This window comes from Grammomys surdaster, unplaced genomic scaffold (assembly GCF_004785775.1).
Source record: "Grammomys surdaster isolate TR1022 unplaced genomic scaffold, NIH_TR_1.0 193, whole genome shotgun sequence".
Taxonomy (NCBI): domain Eukaryota; kingdom Metazoa; phylum Chordata; class Mammalia; order Rodentia; family Muridae; genus Grammomys; species Grammomys surdaster.
The window spans coordinates 9,738,463-9,754,252 of record NW_021604638.1 but is presented as its reverse complement, the minus strand read 5'-3'; the positions used below and the strand labels follow the sequence as shown (position 1 = coordinate 9,754,252).

General features: G+C 49.6%; 1 protein-coding gene across 2 annotated transcripts; it reads left to right on the top strand.

The window, feature by feature from the left end:
- Nucleotides 1-446: 446 nt before the first annotated feature.
- On the top strand, nucleotides 447-15,596 carry Cd40 (CD40 molecule). Of its 2 annotated transcripts, none has more exons than XM_028769599.1 (9): nucleotides 447-569; nucleotides 6,669-6,747; nucleotides 7,061-7,186; nucleotides 7,419-7,565; nucleotides 7,895-7,988; nucleotides 10,880-10,941; nucleotides 13,570-13,656; nucleotides 13,779-13,805; nucleotides 14,654-15,596. In XM_028769599.1, exons 1-8 carry the CDS (start codon nucleotides 519-521, stop codon nucleotides 13,799-13,801), a joined length of 669 nt encoding a protein of 222 aa, XP_028625432.1. In that variant the 5' UTR covers nucleotides 447-518; the 3' UTR covers nucleotides 13,802-13,805; nucleotides 14,654-15,596. The 2 variants fall into 2 exon arrangements, with proteins under 2 accessions (XP_028625432.1, XP_028625431.1); XM_028769598.1 differs by having other exon boundaries at nucleotides 13,774-13,805.
- The last annotated feature ends 194 nt before the right edge of the window (nucleotides 15,597-15,790 follow it).

The window sequence follows — 15,790 nt, the reverse complement described above, 5'->3', positions numbered from 1 at the left end:
CCTTGAATCGCCTCCTTGGCCCTTCAACTGTGGTCTTTCCCGTTTTCTGAATTTGCGGTGATGTTGGGGACTTCCTTAGACCTCTCTGGAGATGCTTTCGGTTCTGCAGAGATTCCTGGGTGGGTATTGGGGGATGGGTAACCAGAATGTCCCTGTGACACTCCTCAATCCCTACAGTAACCCTTCCCTCTGCTCCCTTGCAATCAGGAGAGTCCTTAACCCTGCTATAGGTGGCTTTTGAGGTCCTGCGGGGAAGGAGGGGGGAGTAGAAAAAGGGCTCCTCTTGGGACCACGTCTCTTCCCGCCACCATGGTGCCCATCCCTTAAACTCTTAGGGGCAATCAGACTCCAGGGAAGGTCCTGGGGAAATCCCTGCTCAGTGACTAGCCAAAGGCCCACCGAGATTGGTGCCCGAAGATCCCGCCCCCTTCCTGGGCGGGACTCTTAGCAGGGACTTCGGAGTGACTTGTGGCCTCGCAGGGAGCCCTGTGATCTGGCTGCTCTGATCTCTCCCTGCAATGGTGCCTTTGCTTCGGCTATGCGCGCTCTGGGGCTGCTTGTTGACAGCGGTGAGTGGCTTCTGTTCTAACCTCCGAGGAGGTTAGGGCTTTGAGAGTGAGAAATGGAACGAGGAGATAAGGCTTCGGGGATGAGATCTTCCTAGTTGATTTGGGAAAGGCGGGAAGCGGTGAATAAGATGGGCACGATCGCTCGATCGCTCGGGTCTTGACTTAAAACAAATGAAGTGGGCTACCCCTCTTTCCTCCCAGAAGGTTGAGGTTCTGTTCCACGTAGTCCACAGAGGGAGCTTAGGGAGAGCATTTTTACACAGCGGTGCCCGGACAGCTTTATCTGATCCAAGCCTTGGCTCAGGAGCTGGCTACAGAAACTGGAAAGGGTTAGCAGACAGGAAAGCCTGGCTAGGGGAAGGGGCGGGTCTGGCCTGTTTCCTGTCACTTTCCCATTGTCAACAGATGTCTGCCACCTGTGGTTATCTTCTCCTTGCCAGTTGGGCCACTTTCTCCTAGGGAATCTTGGGGGAACAAAGCCCCAGGTACTTTTTTGGTAAGAGGTAATTTACTAACCACCAAACCCGTATTGTAGCCAAGCCGATCTAGAGAAGTCTCCAAGTTTGTGCCTCTGTCTCTTGAACTTAAAGATGGTGCAGGAGGCACCTGGAGGATGAGGAGGAAGGGTGGGGGGAGGAAGAGATGGAGGAATAGCTTTGGAACCCAAGAAAGCATAAAGAAACCTGACTAGGTTTCTCCAGGCACCAGAAGGGCTCAGACCAACCAAGCACATCTCGGGGATTTTCAGAAGCCAGCCCTTGATTCACTTTTGGTTTAAATGTATTTCTGCAGTTCCTCATTCTGGAGTCTGGGAATCCCCTGACTACCTGGGTTTCATCCCCTCTCCTCTGGCGAGGCTCCCCTTGCTTTCAAGCACGGTAGATTCTTTTTGGTTGGAGACAGGGACTTAGGTATTTCAGGGGCTTTGACTTGTCTGTGCAGGAAGGTGTCATGTTTCAGGACTGGCTTTCTGCAGCTGCCCTAAGCACATACCTGTCAATCAGCCAAAGTCACCTATCCCAGGTTGGCCTCAAACTCATGATCTAGTTGAGAATGACTTTTAATTTTTTTCTTTTTTCTTATTTTTGTTCATGCATGGTTTGTATGTATGCGTACATCTGTGTGGGAACACACGTGTGCTTGCATGTGGTGGCCTGAAGTTCATATCGTGAGTCATTCTTGGACACTCTCCCGCCTTACTCATCAAGACAGGGGTCTCAGTCAAACCCAGAGCTCCCCATAGGGCAAGTCTCACTGGTCAGCTTGCTCGGGGTTCCCCTGCTTCTGCCTTCTGAAGCCGGAGTTACAGGGAGACCACTACAAAGACCTGGTATTTGCACGTGTTTCTGGAGACCTGAATTCTGGCCCACACATTTATACAGCAAATACCTTAAGAGCTCAGCCATCTCTCCTGTCCTTGAATCTCTGATCCTCCTGCCTCCACCTCCCTAGTGTTGGAACTACAGGCATGCACCGCCATGTCCAGTTTTATGTGGCGCTTAGAATAGGCTTCGTGCACCCTAGGCCGTCACTGTACTAGCTGAGCTACATCCCCGGCCAGAGTGTAGATTCTGACATGTGGCCTGCCAAAGACCACTGTCACAGGGATTTCAGTCACAAGAGAGGAGCAGGAGTGAGAGAGTTTACTAGTTTTCATTTTTACCCTAAGCTAGTGGTTCCTTTCACTAAGACCATCAGAAAACACAGATATTTACCTTACGATTCAGAACAGTAACAACATTACAATTATGAAGTAGCAAAAAAAAAAATTTTATGGTTGGGGGTCACCACCACATGAGGAACTGTAACTGACCACAGCATTAGGATGGTTGAGAACCACTGCTCTAAGCAACCACCTGTATTTAGGGAGACAGGACGCAGGAAGAGGGTAGAGTGCACGAGAAGTGGATGAGGACCTTTGGGAGGGATGGAGGAAGAAACAGAGGCATGATGAAGGCTAGTCTGGAATACCTGAGAGCAAAGTCTGCCCTCGTAAGCCCCAATCTGGGCTTCAGGGAGGGTCTGGGCCCTGACAGAAATAACAGGTGCTCTTTCCTGAGGCCTTCCTGAGCATGGGGCTGTGAGCGAGACTGCCTATGGCCTTCATTTGATTTCTCTCAACATCTCTGTTACATAGATGACCAAAATGAGGCTCAGAAAGGGGAGGAGTTTTACCCCAAAGTCTCTCAACATGGATATGAATCTATGTCTGCCTGACTTCTGAGCCTGCCGCTTACATGGCAAGGAGTCACCAAACTGTGACCCTGAGCCTTTTTGTGGAGGAAGGACCAGTGCTTTGGGGGATGGAGACTGGGGCTGACGAGCCATCAGAGGGAAGGTGTCTTTTTCAGAGATGCTATCCAGGACGTCCACTGTTCTAGAAGGAGGGTGGGAGTGCTGCCTGGGGATGATGCCCTGTTGGGGGCAGGTGCTTTCAGGTACATTTCATTAAGTGATTTGCTCAGATACCCAGGTTGAGTAAGAGCTCTCAAAATTTCCTGGATTCTGGACAGTCAGACTGTTGTCAGGGTATAGGACACTAGGGCAGACACCTATCATCTATGTGTGCTGATGAAAGCTACCATTTCCTGAGGACTACCCTGCCTAAGCAGACTGCCAGGCCACACACCTGTGTTCTCTCACAATCTCCTAGTCCCGCCTCCCGGGACAGGTGTTATAATCCCATTTTAAAGGTGAGAACACAGGGCTAGCGAGATGGCTTAGTGGGTAAGAGCGCACGCTGGCTGCCAAGTTCAGTTCTTAGTAGCCACATTGGGCAGGTACATAGATACAGCAAGAATGAGAAAAACAAATCTTTTTTTTTTTTTTTCAAGACAGGGTTTCTCTGTATAGCCCTGGCTGTCCTGGAACTCACTCTGTAGACCAGGCTAGCCTCGAACTCAGAAATCCACCTGTCTCTGCCTCCCAAGTGCTATGATTAAATGTGTGCGCCACCACTGCCCGGCTGAGAAAAACAAATCTTTAATGACGAGGACACACAGCCTAAGAGAAGCAAAATAATTACTATGGGATGTGGAGTGATTTGTCTGTTCTCAAACGAGGGCTCCACACAACCCCTTACCATGGCTGTTTCTAAAACACAACCTGGCTTTAAGGAGCACACTTACAAGCCGGAGGGACAGTTCTGCAGTTAAGAGCGTGTGCCGCCCTTGCAGAGAACTGGAGTCAGATTCAACATCCACACTCGGCTGCTCACAGCCACCAGCAACTCTAGCTCCAAGGGAGATCTGATTCCCTGTCCTGAGGGTACTGCACTCACACGTGCACATATTCATATATAAAATATATAAAATATATAAAAATAAAATCTTGTGTCTAGAGAGATGGTCAGAACATTTGTTGCTCTGGGAGAGGACCCAGGTTCAGTTTCCCAGCACCCACATGTGGCTTACAACCATCCTTGACACCAGTTCCAAGGAATCTAGTGCCTTCTTCTGATCTTCAAGGGCACCAGGCACGCATGTAGTGCATATTTAGACTGCAGGCAAAACACCTGTACACATAAAATAAATAAATCTAATTTTTTTTGAAAGTCTTGAAAAACAGAAAAAAAAAAACAAAAAACAAAAAAACCCAAAAAACCAAAAATCCCTCACCTCAAACCTCACGGATAGGGTTTTGGCTGACGCACCCGCTGTACAGGCCTGAGGGCCTGGGTTCATCCCGGAATCCATGTAAGGCAGTGTGTGGTGGCAGAAGTCCGACATCCTAACGTTCTTACTGTGAGGCAGGAGGTGAAACAGGAGAATCTCCGAAGTTTTCAGGCCAGCTAGCTGGGCATATGCAAGCAAGAACAACAAAAAGACCATGCATGTTTTAAGCAAGATGGGAGGCAATACTGACACCAGTGTTATCCACTGACCTCCGCACACTTCAGTTACAGTAAGTGCATGCTCAAGTCACAGACAGGGCAATGGGCACTGTGTGTGCACACACACCAAAATGGTTCTTAAAAAAAAGCTTTCACACTTTAAAAAATTTGGTTTCCATTATACTTATAAATTATATATTATTTGTGTACATGTACGCATGTGTGCTTGAGTACCACAGCATGTGTGAAGGTCAGAAGAAAACTATGGAAACCAGATTTCCCTATTATGTGGTTCTTAGGGACTGAGCTCATCAGGCTTGGCAGTAAGAGCCTTTACCAGCTGAGGCATCTCTCTCTCCTCTCTCTCTCTCTCTCTCTCTCTCTCTCTCTCTCTCTCTCTCTCGTTTGTATTTTTCTTTTTTAAAAATATTTTTTCAAGTTTTTTTTTTTAAGATCTACTTATTCATTTTATGTGAGTTCACTGTCACTGTCTTCAGACACCAGAAGAGGGCATCAAATTCCATTACAGATGGCTGTGAGCCACCATGTAGTTGCTGGGAATTGAACTCAGGACCTCCGGAAGAGCAGTTAGTGCTCTTAACCACTGAGCCATCTCTCCAGCCCCCCAGGTATCATGCTTTAGGAGTTACCTACATTGTCTTAGGGGAGAAGCAGCAGAGAACTGAGCAGCAGGCAGGCTTATATAGGGTTTCCTGGGGAGGGACTTCTCCAGGGTGGAGATTTCCAGGGTGGGAATAAGTGAGATTTTATGCTCAGGGATTGGTGGGTTTTCACACTTTTTTTTTTTCCAAATTAGGAATTGGGTTCAGACATTTCCCCCTACAGATTTCATTATTCTTTCAAAAATATTATTTTGTTTTTATTTCATGTGAATTGGTGTTTTGCATGTTTGTCTGTATGAGGGTGTTAGATCCCCTGGATCTCGAGTTATAGACAGTCGTGACCTGCCATGTGAATGCTGGGAATTGAACTTGGGTCCTCTGAAAGAGTAACCAGTGCTCTTAACCATTGAGCCATCTCTCCGGCTCCTACTAATTCTTTTCTTATTCATTTAAACATACATCTATCTATCTATCTATCTGTCTGTCTGTCTGTCTGTCTGTCTATCTATGTGTATGTGTATATACATACATACATGCACGTGGGCGTGCGCGCGCGCGCGCGCGCGCGCGCACACGCACACACACACACACACACACACACACACACACACACACACAGGTTAGATGCTAACTTTTGTGAGTTGGTTCTCTCCTTCCGTTATGTAGGTCGATTGAACTCTGGTTATCAGGCTTGGCAGCAAGAGCCTTGACTGACTGAGCCATCTTGCTCCTTAGTTTTTCAAGTCTCTGGAGCTAGGTCATAGATCATGACTTTTTTTCTTTTTTCTTTCTTTCTTTTTTTTTAGACAGGGTTTCTCTGTGTAGCTTTGGCTGTCCTGGAACTCACTCTGTAGACCAGGCTGGATTCACAGAAATCCACCTGCCTCTGCCCCCAGAGTGCTGGGATTAGAGGCTTGTGCCACCACGCTTGGCTAGTTGATACCTTTGAAAGACTTACTAATCCCTTCCCCCAGCTTAAAAGTAAAATCAAGAGCAGACAGAGTGAAGGACCTCAGCAAGTAAAGCTGATCAGGGCTTAACAACCCTGTTATGAATCTCTGGAGTGTATTTTTAGGGTTTCTTTTAATTTATAGGAAGTGATACTGGCTGGTCTCTTGAGGCAACAGTAGAAGATTTACAGTTAAAAGAAGTCTGTTTAAATTAGCAAGAAGCAGCTCATAGCATGGGTGGTACCCGGATGTTGCAGAAACAAATGTTGAGAATGACCCGTTGAATGCATTGAATCCCATCCCTGTGGGACCCTGCTCAGCGTTGCCCTCTGTAGAGTAATTCTTATCCTTCTGGTGGTAGGGAGCTGGGGACAAGCAACTGGGAGGACTGAGGCCAGCTTGAGCCAGCAGCCTCAGGACTCTGGAGGAAGAACTGGAGTTCTCCCTTCCTGCTGGGTCTTTGGGAGCACTGAAGAGTCGTGTGCATCTGTTCGGATTAGAGGGTTCTGAGTTCTTGCTTTGTGAGATGGCAGAAAGACTCGATTTGACAGCAGAGTGAAAAAACCAAATAGACCTCATACCGTGGAGGCTCTCTTCTCCGCTTTGGATTTCCACATCGGCTACAGCCTGTGTCTTGGCTAACTTTCAACATGCCTGTCAGAGGTCCCTTCCATCTGCCCACTTCTGCTTTTAGGTCCATCTAGGACAGTGTCTTACATGCAGTGACTTACAGTACCTTCACAATGGCCAGTGCTGTGATTTGTGCCAGCCAGGTGAGATGCCAGCCCTCCTGCCTTCTACTGAGACCCTTTCCCTCTTGCTTTGCTGGTGGATGCAGGACCCATGTATGGACTGTAAACTCAAGTCCAAAATGACCCATTTCCCCCCTCTTCCTTGATGCCAGAATGCCCCAAGCTGTCCCTTCCCTTCCATCTTTACTCATGTAGGGTCTGATATGTCCATCCCTAAGCTACAACCACCTGCTCCCGCTACACTCCACCGCCCTCCAGCCCTGGCTCACTGGGTTGAAACACAGTCTGAGTCACAGGATTGGCCCAACCTGCCTCATGTCCTCCTGTTTTTCAGGAAAGAGACTGACAAGCCACTGCACAGCTCTTGAGAAGACACAATGCCAACCATGTGACTCAGGGGAATTCTTAGCCCACTGGAACAGTGAGATCCGCTGTCACCAGCATAGACACTGTGAACTCAGTGCGTGGGGCTGCCTGGGAAGGGGTACTTGAGAACCAGGTTGATATTCTTAACACTGAAGTCCCTCTGATGTTAGTGGCCAGGGTCTGTCCTGATGAGCTGGATTTTGGGTTGAAGGAGTTAGTGGATATCTGTATTAGGAAGAGTAAGAAAACCAGCGAACGATGCGAGGAGTGAGGTCCTTGCTGTGGCCCGGTGGGTTTTCCCATTCTTCCTTCTCATCTCCGCTCAGATCAAGGGCTTCAGGTTAAGAAGGAGGGTACGGCAGAATCAGACACTGTCTGTACCTGTAAAGAAGGTCACCACTGCATCAGCAAGGACTGTGAAACATGTGCTCAGCACACGCCCTGTGGCCCTGGCTTTGGAGTTGTGGAGATGGGTAAGCAGCCTGCCTGGGGAAACGGCTCTGTGGGTGAGAGAGAAGAGCTGGGGTGAGCAGTGGGCCTTTGGCTTTCAGAAGTTGAAGGCAGAGAAATTCCCACCTGGGCTGGCATCTTCCCTCCAGTTAACAGGACACGGGCTCTGGTGGATTCTGACCTTGTCTCTGGGCAGCTTCCTGCTCGGTTGTGGCCTTGAGGGGCTGCACTGCGCTGGGGCAAGGAGCTGAGGGCAGGTGCTTTTTCCTGCCCTTCTGTCTACTGGCTCCTTCTGGGAGTCAGACATTGTGGTCCCAACTGTTTGCTGATGCATCTTCCCACATCCTCCCAGCCACTGAGACTACTGATACCGTCTGTCGTCCCTGTCCAGCCGGCTTCTTCTCCAATGTGTCATCACTTTCCGAAAAGTGTCATCCTTGGACAAGGTATAAGGGTCACCTCTCCCTAACCGATAGTAGGGTGGGTCCTGTCTCAGTCTCTTTAGCCACCTGCTGTTCAATCCCTGATACCCCCCACCCCATGGCCTCACCCACTCGTGAATGTGATCTTGTGGCTGGCCTAAGGGACACTTTGTGCAGTTTTTCTAACCTGCTTTTGCTTAGTTAATAGAGCCTGTTGCTTTCCATAGCTTCTTGAAGTCTCTTCTTAAGGCATCATGATACCCCTTCCTCCTCTTTTCAGTTCACTTTCTTGGTGTGTGTGTGTGTGTGCATGTGTGTGTATATGTGTGTGCACATGTTCATGTGTGTGCACGCATGCCTGTATGTACATGTATGTGTGCATGCACGTGTGTGTATGTGCATGTTCATGTGTGCATGTATGCATGCGTGTGTGTATGTGTGTGTACATGTTCATGTGTGTGCATGCATGTGTGTGTGCATGTGTGTGCACACATGCATGTGTCAGCTATCAACTTGGTGTGTGTGTGCATGCATGTGTGTATGTGTGTACACATGTTCATGTGTGCGTGCATGCATGTGTGTGTATGTGTGTGCACATGTTCATGTGTGTGTGTGCATGTATGCGTCAGCTATCCACTTCATGTGGCACTCCTCAGGCACTGGGATTACAACCACTTGCTATCAAGCCTGGAATTTTTTTTTTTTTTTTTTTTGTGGGTTCTAGGGCTTGAACTCGGGCCCTCAGGTTCATGGTATTTTCCTGAGTAAGTTATTGCTGTCCTCAGGCCTTCTGGACTCTTGAGTTTGTCAGGCTTTGGGTTCTCTGACACTTTTCCCACCTCTCCTTGGCTGTCTTATCTAGATCTAAGGCTCCATCTCCCCCGGATCTGTTGTTTGGGCCCCAGATGGTCAGGTCCCACTGTTGAATGTAACTGATCACCAGCACCTCAAACTCTGTACATCCAGAATAGGCCCCTAGCTAAGTCCTGAGCCCCAAGTGACAGACAGGTTCTGGCTCCAGGCAGTCACACAGTGAGCTGCCCACCCTTGCCTTCACCTCCGCGTCAGTCAGGGCTGTATCAGTCAGGCCTGTGCCGTCTGGTATGAATGTCTTGGGAATCCACCTCTTTACCCTCTAGCGTGGTCACATGAGTCTGTGCCTCCTCACTGTGGTGTGGTGCTGGCTCCTCACAGGCCCCTTCCTTTGGTGTTTCCCTTGGCTGCTTGGCACCGTGTTGTGAGCTTCCGTAGCCCCTTTTGGATCACGACGCCTCATGATTTAAAGCACGCCATGACTCTCTGCTGCCTTTGGGAGGAAGCCCAGACTCCCTGGGCTGCGCCTTCCAGTTACATTTCCTATCTCTTCCCCCACACCTTGCACCCTGCACTCACACCTCTGGGCACACTACTTACTCTTTTGCTTCAGAGTCTCCTGTTTGGGAAAACATGTAAACACATTCCCCATTCCTTTTTTTACGGTTCACATTTAATTTTTTTTTTTTTTTAATGGGCAACCTTGTCTCCTCAGGCTGTTTTCTCACTACTCCTTCAGAGAGAGAGAGAGACAGAGAGAGAGAGGGAGAGAAAGAGAGAGAGAGAGAGAGAGAGAGAGAGAGAGAGAGAGAGACAGAGAGACAGAGAGACAGAGACAGAGAAAGAGGGGAGAGGGAAAGACAGAGGGAGAGACAGGGGGACAGAAAGACAGAGGGACAGAGAGACTGCTAATAAACACATTGACACACACACCGTTAAACACGCAAAACACGCACACACACACGCACACGCACATGCACGCACTGGTCTCTCCTGTGGTTGGAATAGTTTAGTGCCTGCTTTCGGCTTGCACTTACAGTCCTCACTGGTGGGTTTAGCTAACCATAGAGGTTCCTGGCCTGCAGTCAGATCTGCAGCCACCGCACTGCCCCACTTAGCTCGTGCATGCTGCTGTTTCAACTTTTATACCCTTTGGGGGGGCTTCTGATCTTCTTTGGGGACCCCCAAATCTGCCTCAGTACTGTGAGACCCTTGGTTTCTTATCAGGAATTGGGATGCCCTTACTCTTCGGAGGCTCCAGCGGATTTGTAAAGCTGCTGAGGGCCTTTGTCTCTCACACAAGGCTAGAGCATGTGCTTTCTCTGAAGCTTCTCTTCCACCACATCCGGGTCTTCCTTTGCCACATCCCTCTCTGTCCACTCCTCCCAGGATCACCATCCACACCTCACATCTCCACTCCTGTCCTGCCTCTGGCTGCCTGCTCTGCTGTAACATCTCCAGAAGCTGCCTGGGAGCAGCAGATCCTGTCCCCAGTTAGGTCATCTGGCTAAGGTCACTCTCTAGCTGCCTGTAGCTGCCCTGCCCGGAGCTGCCCACCACCATACTTGTCACCATGTGACTTCCCTCTTGTCACACTGTGCTTCCATGGCTGTGTCCAACTTTCCCCACCCTTCAATGCTTTCTGATCTCCCGTTCATGGAGAAGTCTTCCCAGAAGACCCCGAAACCAGAGCTTCTTAATGGGGACCAAATTTGCTCTCTTTGGGGCATTGGCCACATCTGGTCATCTCTCAGAGCCTGGACTTGGTGAGGGAGCTGTTGCTGGCATTTAGTTACTGGTGACAAAGATGCTGTTAGATATTCCATGAAACGTAGGACATTTCCCAGCACAAAATGCCTGCAATTGCCACGGTTGAGAAGCCCCACCTTAGTCCAAACTTGTCCCCTCCACTTCCTGCCTTCCTACCATCCGCATTCCTGGGTATCGTCATTTGAATATGGCTGTAACCTTTCCTTTCTGTGGGTTTTTGTCCTTCCCTTCCTTTAATTCTCTCTCGCTTTCTCACCCTCTCCCTTCTCCCCTCCCTTCTCTGCATGTGTGTGTGCATGCACATACATGTGTACACATGTGTCTTTGTGCAGCTGTAAGGATAAGAACCTGGTGGTCCTACAGGAAGGAACACGTGAGAATGACATCGTCTGTGGTGAGTCCAGGGGAGAATGGGCCTTGCCAAGCATTTGGGAAGCAGGAAACTGAGGAGAGACTGAGGCACACAGGAACACTGACTGGGGTAGGGGTGAGAGCAAGAGGCAGTTTGGGGTATAGTACCTTAGTTCCTGTCTCGGGAGCTGGATGGGTCACATCCCTTGTCTGAACCTCAGTCTCTTCAACTGTGAAATAGGTTGACAACAGTTCCTTCCAACCTTACTTGGGTAATGTACGTGCTTGGCACAGAATTTTGCAGATTGGAAACTGTTGCCCCTTGCTTGATGTTCAGGTACACTGTGACAGTGTCGCCTGGTAACCTCAGTTTGGATGCTAGGATATGAAGCTTGACCAATCCCCCCCACCCCCATGGATCACAAACTCAGATAACAACAGAGACCAGCCTGTCACTGAATGAGTGAAGACAGAGATGGGAGAGAGCTAGGTCTGGTGAGTGGGCCTGTGAGCACAGCTACTTAGAAAGCTAGGCAAGAGCTTTGTAAGTTCAAGGCTAGCCTAGGCAGCTTAGGAAGACACTGTTTCAGCATAGAAAGAGGGCTGCTGAGATGGGTCATTGAGTTAAGCTCTTGCCTGATGGCTCGGCTTCCGTGCCCAGCGTCCATGTAAAGGTGGGAGGAGCGAACCAGCTCCTCAAAGTTGTCCTCTGACCGCTGCATGTTCAGCACAGCACATGTGTGTGCGCACACATCACATGCACACATCATGTACATGCATACACACAATAATAGTAAATACAAGTTTAAATACATTTCTAGGGCTGGAGAGGTGGCACTTGCTGCTCTTACAGAGGACCTGGGTTCAGTTCCCAGCACCCACATCAGGCAGTGTACAACTGTTCATGACTCCAGCTCCTGGAGATCTGATGTCGTTGCTGGCTCTAGGCACACACATGGTGCACATACATACCAGTAGGCACTTTCAGATATACATATGTACAAATAGTTACAAATTAAAAACGTATCAAAAAAAGTAACAAGAGAGCTAGGGCTGAGGCTCAGTGGTGGAGCAGTTGTCTAGCATGTGTAAGGTCTTAGGCTAGACCCCTATATTTGTCTAGCATGTGCAAGGTCCTGGGTTAGACCTCTACACTTGTCCAACATTTGTGAGGTCCTGGGTTGGACCCTCATACTTGTCCAGCGTGTGTGGTTCTGGGCTAGACCCCCGCATTTGTCCAGCATGTGTGAGGTCCTGGGTTAGACCCCTAGTGCTGCAAAGTAAAAGAAAATAAAAGTGCAGTCTCTTTGCTTTTTCTCGAGGTTGCTTTTTTTTTTTTCTTGGAAAGGCGTGACTAGGATGGAGCGTGAAGAGCACTTGAGTTCATGTGTGATATTTAAGAAAACGTCGTGAAGGGACAGTAAGCAAAAGAAAACATTTTGAGATGACGCTAGAAAAACAAAAACATAAAAAAACAAAACAAAACAAAAACCCAAAACAAAAAAAAAAAAAAACAGAGATGCACAACATGGCAAATTTTTAAAATAAGAACTGACTTTTCCAGACACACGGCCCTGCCGACTTTCTTTATCCTAATCTTGGCCCTGGTTCCAATGCAAGTTTATTTAAAAGCCAGGAAGCCACCTATGGGCCTGTTTGTTTCACTGGTGTCTGCCTCCTGGCCTATGAACTCGGTGTGGTGGTACAGGCATGAGAACCCCAAGTTCAAGACCAGCCTGAACCACTTAGAGAGACTCTGTGTCAAAGAGTCTCTACCTTTATGACTGAGGGTGTGTGTGTCTGTGTGTGTAACTGCACCCAGGGGAGGAGGTTGCACCTCTTGCCTCTGAGACCACCTGCTCTTTGGTCCTCTCATTTGTCACTTAGAATAGCAGTGTAGACATAAGAGACACTTTCTTTGTCTCCTCCACACTTCCATAGCAGATGTAACAGTTCGGCAGTAGCGCTGCGCACACACAGTGTAGGGAAGGGTGAAGCAGGCAGGCGGGCTGTTCCTTCACTCCACAGCTGACGAGCACACCAGATGGGAAGCTGGCTCCCAGGGGGGCTTATCATCCCAACTGCAATCTCCCAGGGCTGGAGAGACAGCTTGAAGGGTGGGAGTATTTACTGTGTAAGCATGAGCCAGGCGTGGCCATGCCACATGTGACTGGGACCTTAAGACTATGTGTGCAGGGAGTGGCACTAGAAGGAGAATTGTAGTTTGTTACCTCACAGACTAGCTCCCGGCTCGGTGAGAGACTGTCTCAGCAAAAGGTGTCATATGATGGAGCAGGACACACGCATCCTTCTCTGGCCTCTGCATGTGTGCACAGGTGCACACACCTGAACATACACCAGGCCCACAGACACCGTACTCCCACACACAAAGATGGAATCTCTCAATTTATAAACATTGACAAATACCATAAAGCATCTTAAAAGTTCCCCTAGTGGCCACATTACCCACAATGCTACTGCTTTAAAGCTCTGATAACAGAAGGCCTGAATTCTGTGAGGATACAACTGCTTTGGGCAAGGAGTGGGAGCACCCAGCAGTGGGAAGACCCACCAGTGGGAGCCCCTGCCAGTGGGAGCACCCCCCCAGTGGGAGCACCCCCCCCCAGTGGGAGCACCTACCAGTGAGGTCCATTCAAGTCTGTCTCTCCAGGTTTCCAGTTCCGGATGCGAGCCCTGCTGGTCATTCCCGTTGTGCTGGTCGTCCTCACCACCATTTTAGTGGTGTTTCTCTATATCAGTGAGTGCTGAGGAGGGAAAAGGGAGGGAGGATTCAGCCCTGCAGAACCAGCCACTGATTGATCCTGACTTGACCTCCCAATGCCCCACCCCTTCTTCCTCTTCTTCTTCTCACTAGAAAAGGTGGTCAAGAAACCAAAGGATAATAAGGTAAGCCACCCCCGAGGGAGAGAAGCTGGGAAGGGTGACTGGTGGGCAGGTAGGGAGGCTCATGGCGTACGGAAACAGACTGCTACTCAGTGAGCAGAGAGCCTGTGTTGGATCCCTGAGTATGGATCCAAAATCCACGAAAGGGGCCTGTCACGCCAGAGCTGGCAGGAGAAGTGAACACACAGATCTCCGGATCTGTGCTAGCCAACCATGGGGTACTCCAGGTTCCAAGAGAAACCCTGACTTGAAAAATAAGGGTTGAAAGTGCAAGAAGACACAGGATGTTGACCTCTGACCTCTAATAGTGTGTACATGGGTGTGTGGACCCTCTACCCCATGCACATATGCTCAATACCACACTACACACATACACACACAAATGCACACGCATACACACACACACACATGCACACGCGCGCACACGCACACGCACAAACAGGTTCAGAGGCTGTCCCTGGAACATGTAGGGTGACAGAGGACTACTCGAACTCGCCTACCCAATCACTTCCCCTTAGGGTGGAGCTGGGCACCACTGGCAGAGTAACCCTGGCTGTGCTTTCCTCCAGCATTGAATGCGGGCGGGGGTGGGGGGGAGTCCCACCTTCAGGGGCCAGTAGGTGGAACCAAAGGAGCAGCTTCTCCTTCTGCTGGTGGGCAGTGGCTCTGGAAACTTCCTGCCAAATTTTATCTGTCCAGCAGGGGGCAGGAGGCATCCAAGAAATCAGCTTTGGTACCCCCCCCATCCTCCCACCCCAGTGGAAGGGATTCGGAGGAGGGATTCAACTCCTCAGAGGTGGGATGGCTCTGTGGCTAGAGGTGACCTTGGATCTCATACCTTGGCCCCCCAGGCCTTACCCCCTGAGGCTCGACGGCAAGATCCTGTGGAGATAGAAGATTATCCCGGTCACAACACTGCTGCTCCAGTGCAGGAGACGCTGCATGGGTGTCAGCCTGTTGCACAGGAGGATGGTAAAGAGAGTCGCATCTCTGTGCAGGAGCGGCAGGTGACAGGCAGCATAGCCTTGAGGCCCCTGGTCTGAGTCCTGGAACTGCTTTGGAGACAACAGGTCAACGACAGGTCGGGAGCAGGGGCCTGGCTCTGCCAACTGTGTATATTTGAAGCCAAGACAGACCTCAGTGCAGCTAACTCTCATGTCTACTCCCCTGTCATCACTCGACTTACTTTTTTAAGACAGAGGAAAAGCTTGGGCGTCAGGGGTCCGCAGTACTATCTACAGAGTGCAGCAATGCAGGACCCAGAGATGTCTTGCTGGGACTTTTGCTGTCGTCATGGACACAGGAGTCCATGGCTTGTAGCTTGTGCTGCCAGAAAGCACCTGATTGCCACCAGCAGGGGACTGGCTAAATAAATCTGTAATTATTTATACAACGGGGGTCTCAGAAATACTAGCAGGTGGGGCAGAAAACAGGTGGAATGATGGGTAGAGAAAAGGCTTTTAAAAACACATTCCAAAGCAGGTAAGATGGCTTTGTGGGTAAAGGAGCTTGCCGCCCAAACCTGATTACCTGATTTTGATCTCTGGGACTACCGGTAAAAGGAGACAACCAAATCTAGAAGGTTGTGATGCATACATTTGACCTCCATGTGTGCTTGGTGACATATGTACCCAGGTGTGTACATGTGGGCATGTGTGTGCACATATCCCAAGATGGATGTGGTGGTGTATTGTAGAATCCCGACCTGGGGGTTCTACCGAGGTGTTAACATTTAGTTCCTGAATAAAAGACACACTCAACCTTTATATTTACAATAAACCTTAAACAGCACGAGAGCTGGGCAGCTGCCTACCCTCCATGCTCCCCTCCATGCTCCCCTCCATGCTCCCCTCCATGCTCCCCTCCATGCTCTCCTCCATCCTCCCCTCCATCTTCCCCTCCATCCTCCCCTCCATGCTCCCCTCCATCCTCCCCTCCATGCTCCCCTCCATCCTCCCCTCCATGCTCCCCTCCATCCTCCCCTCCAT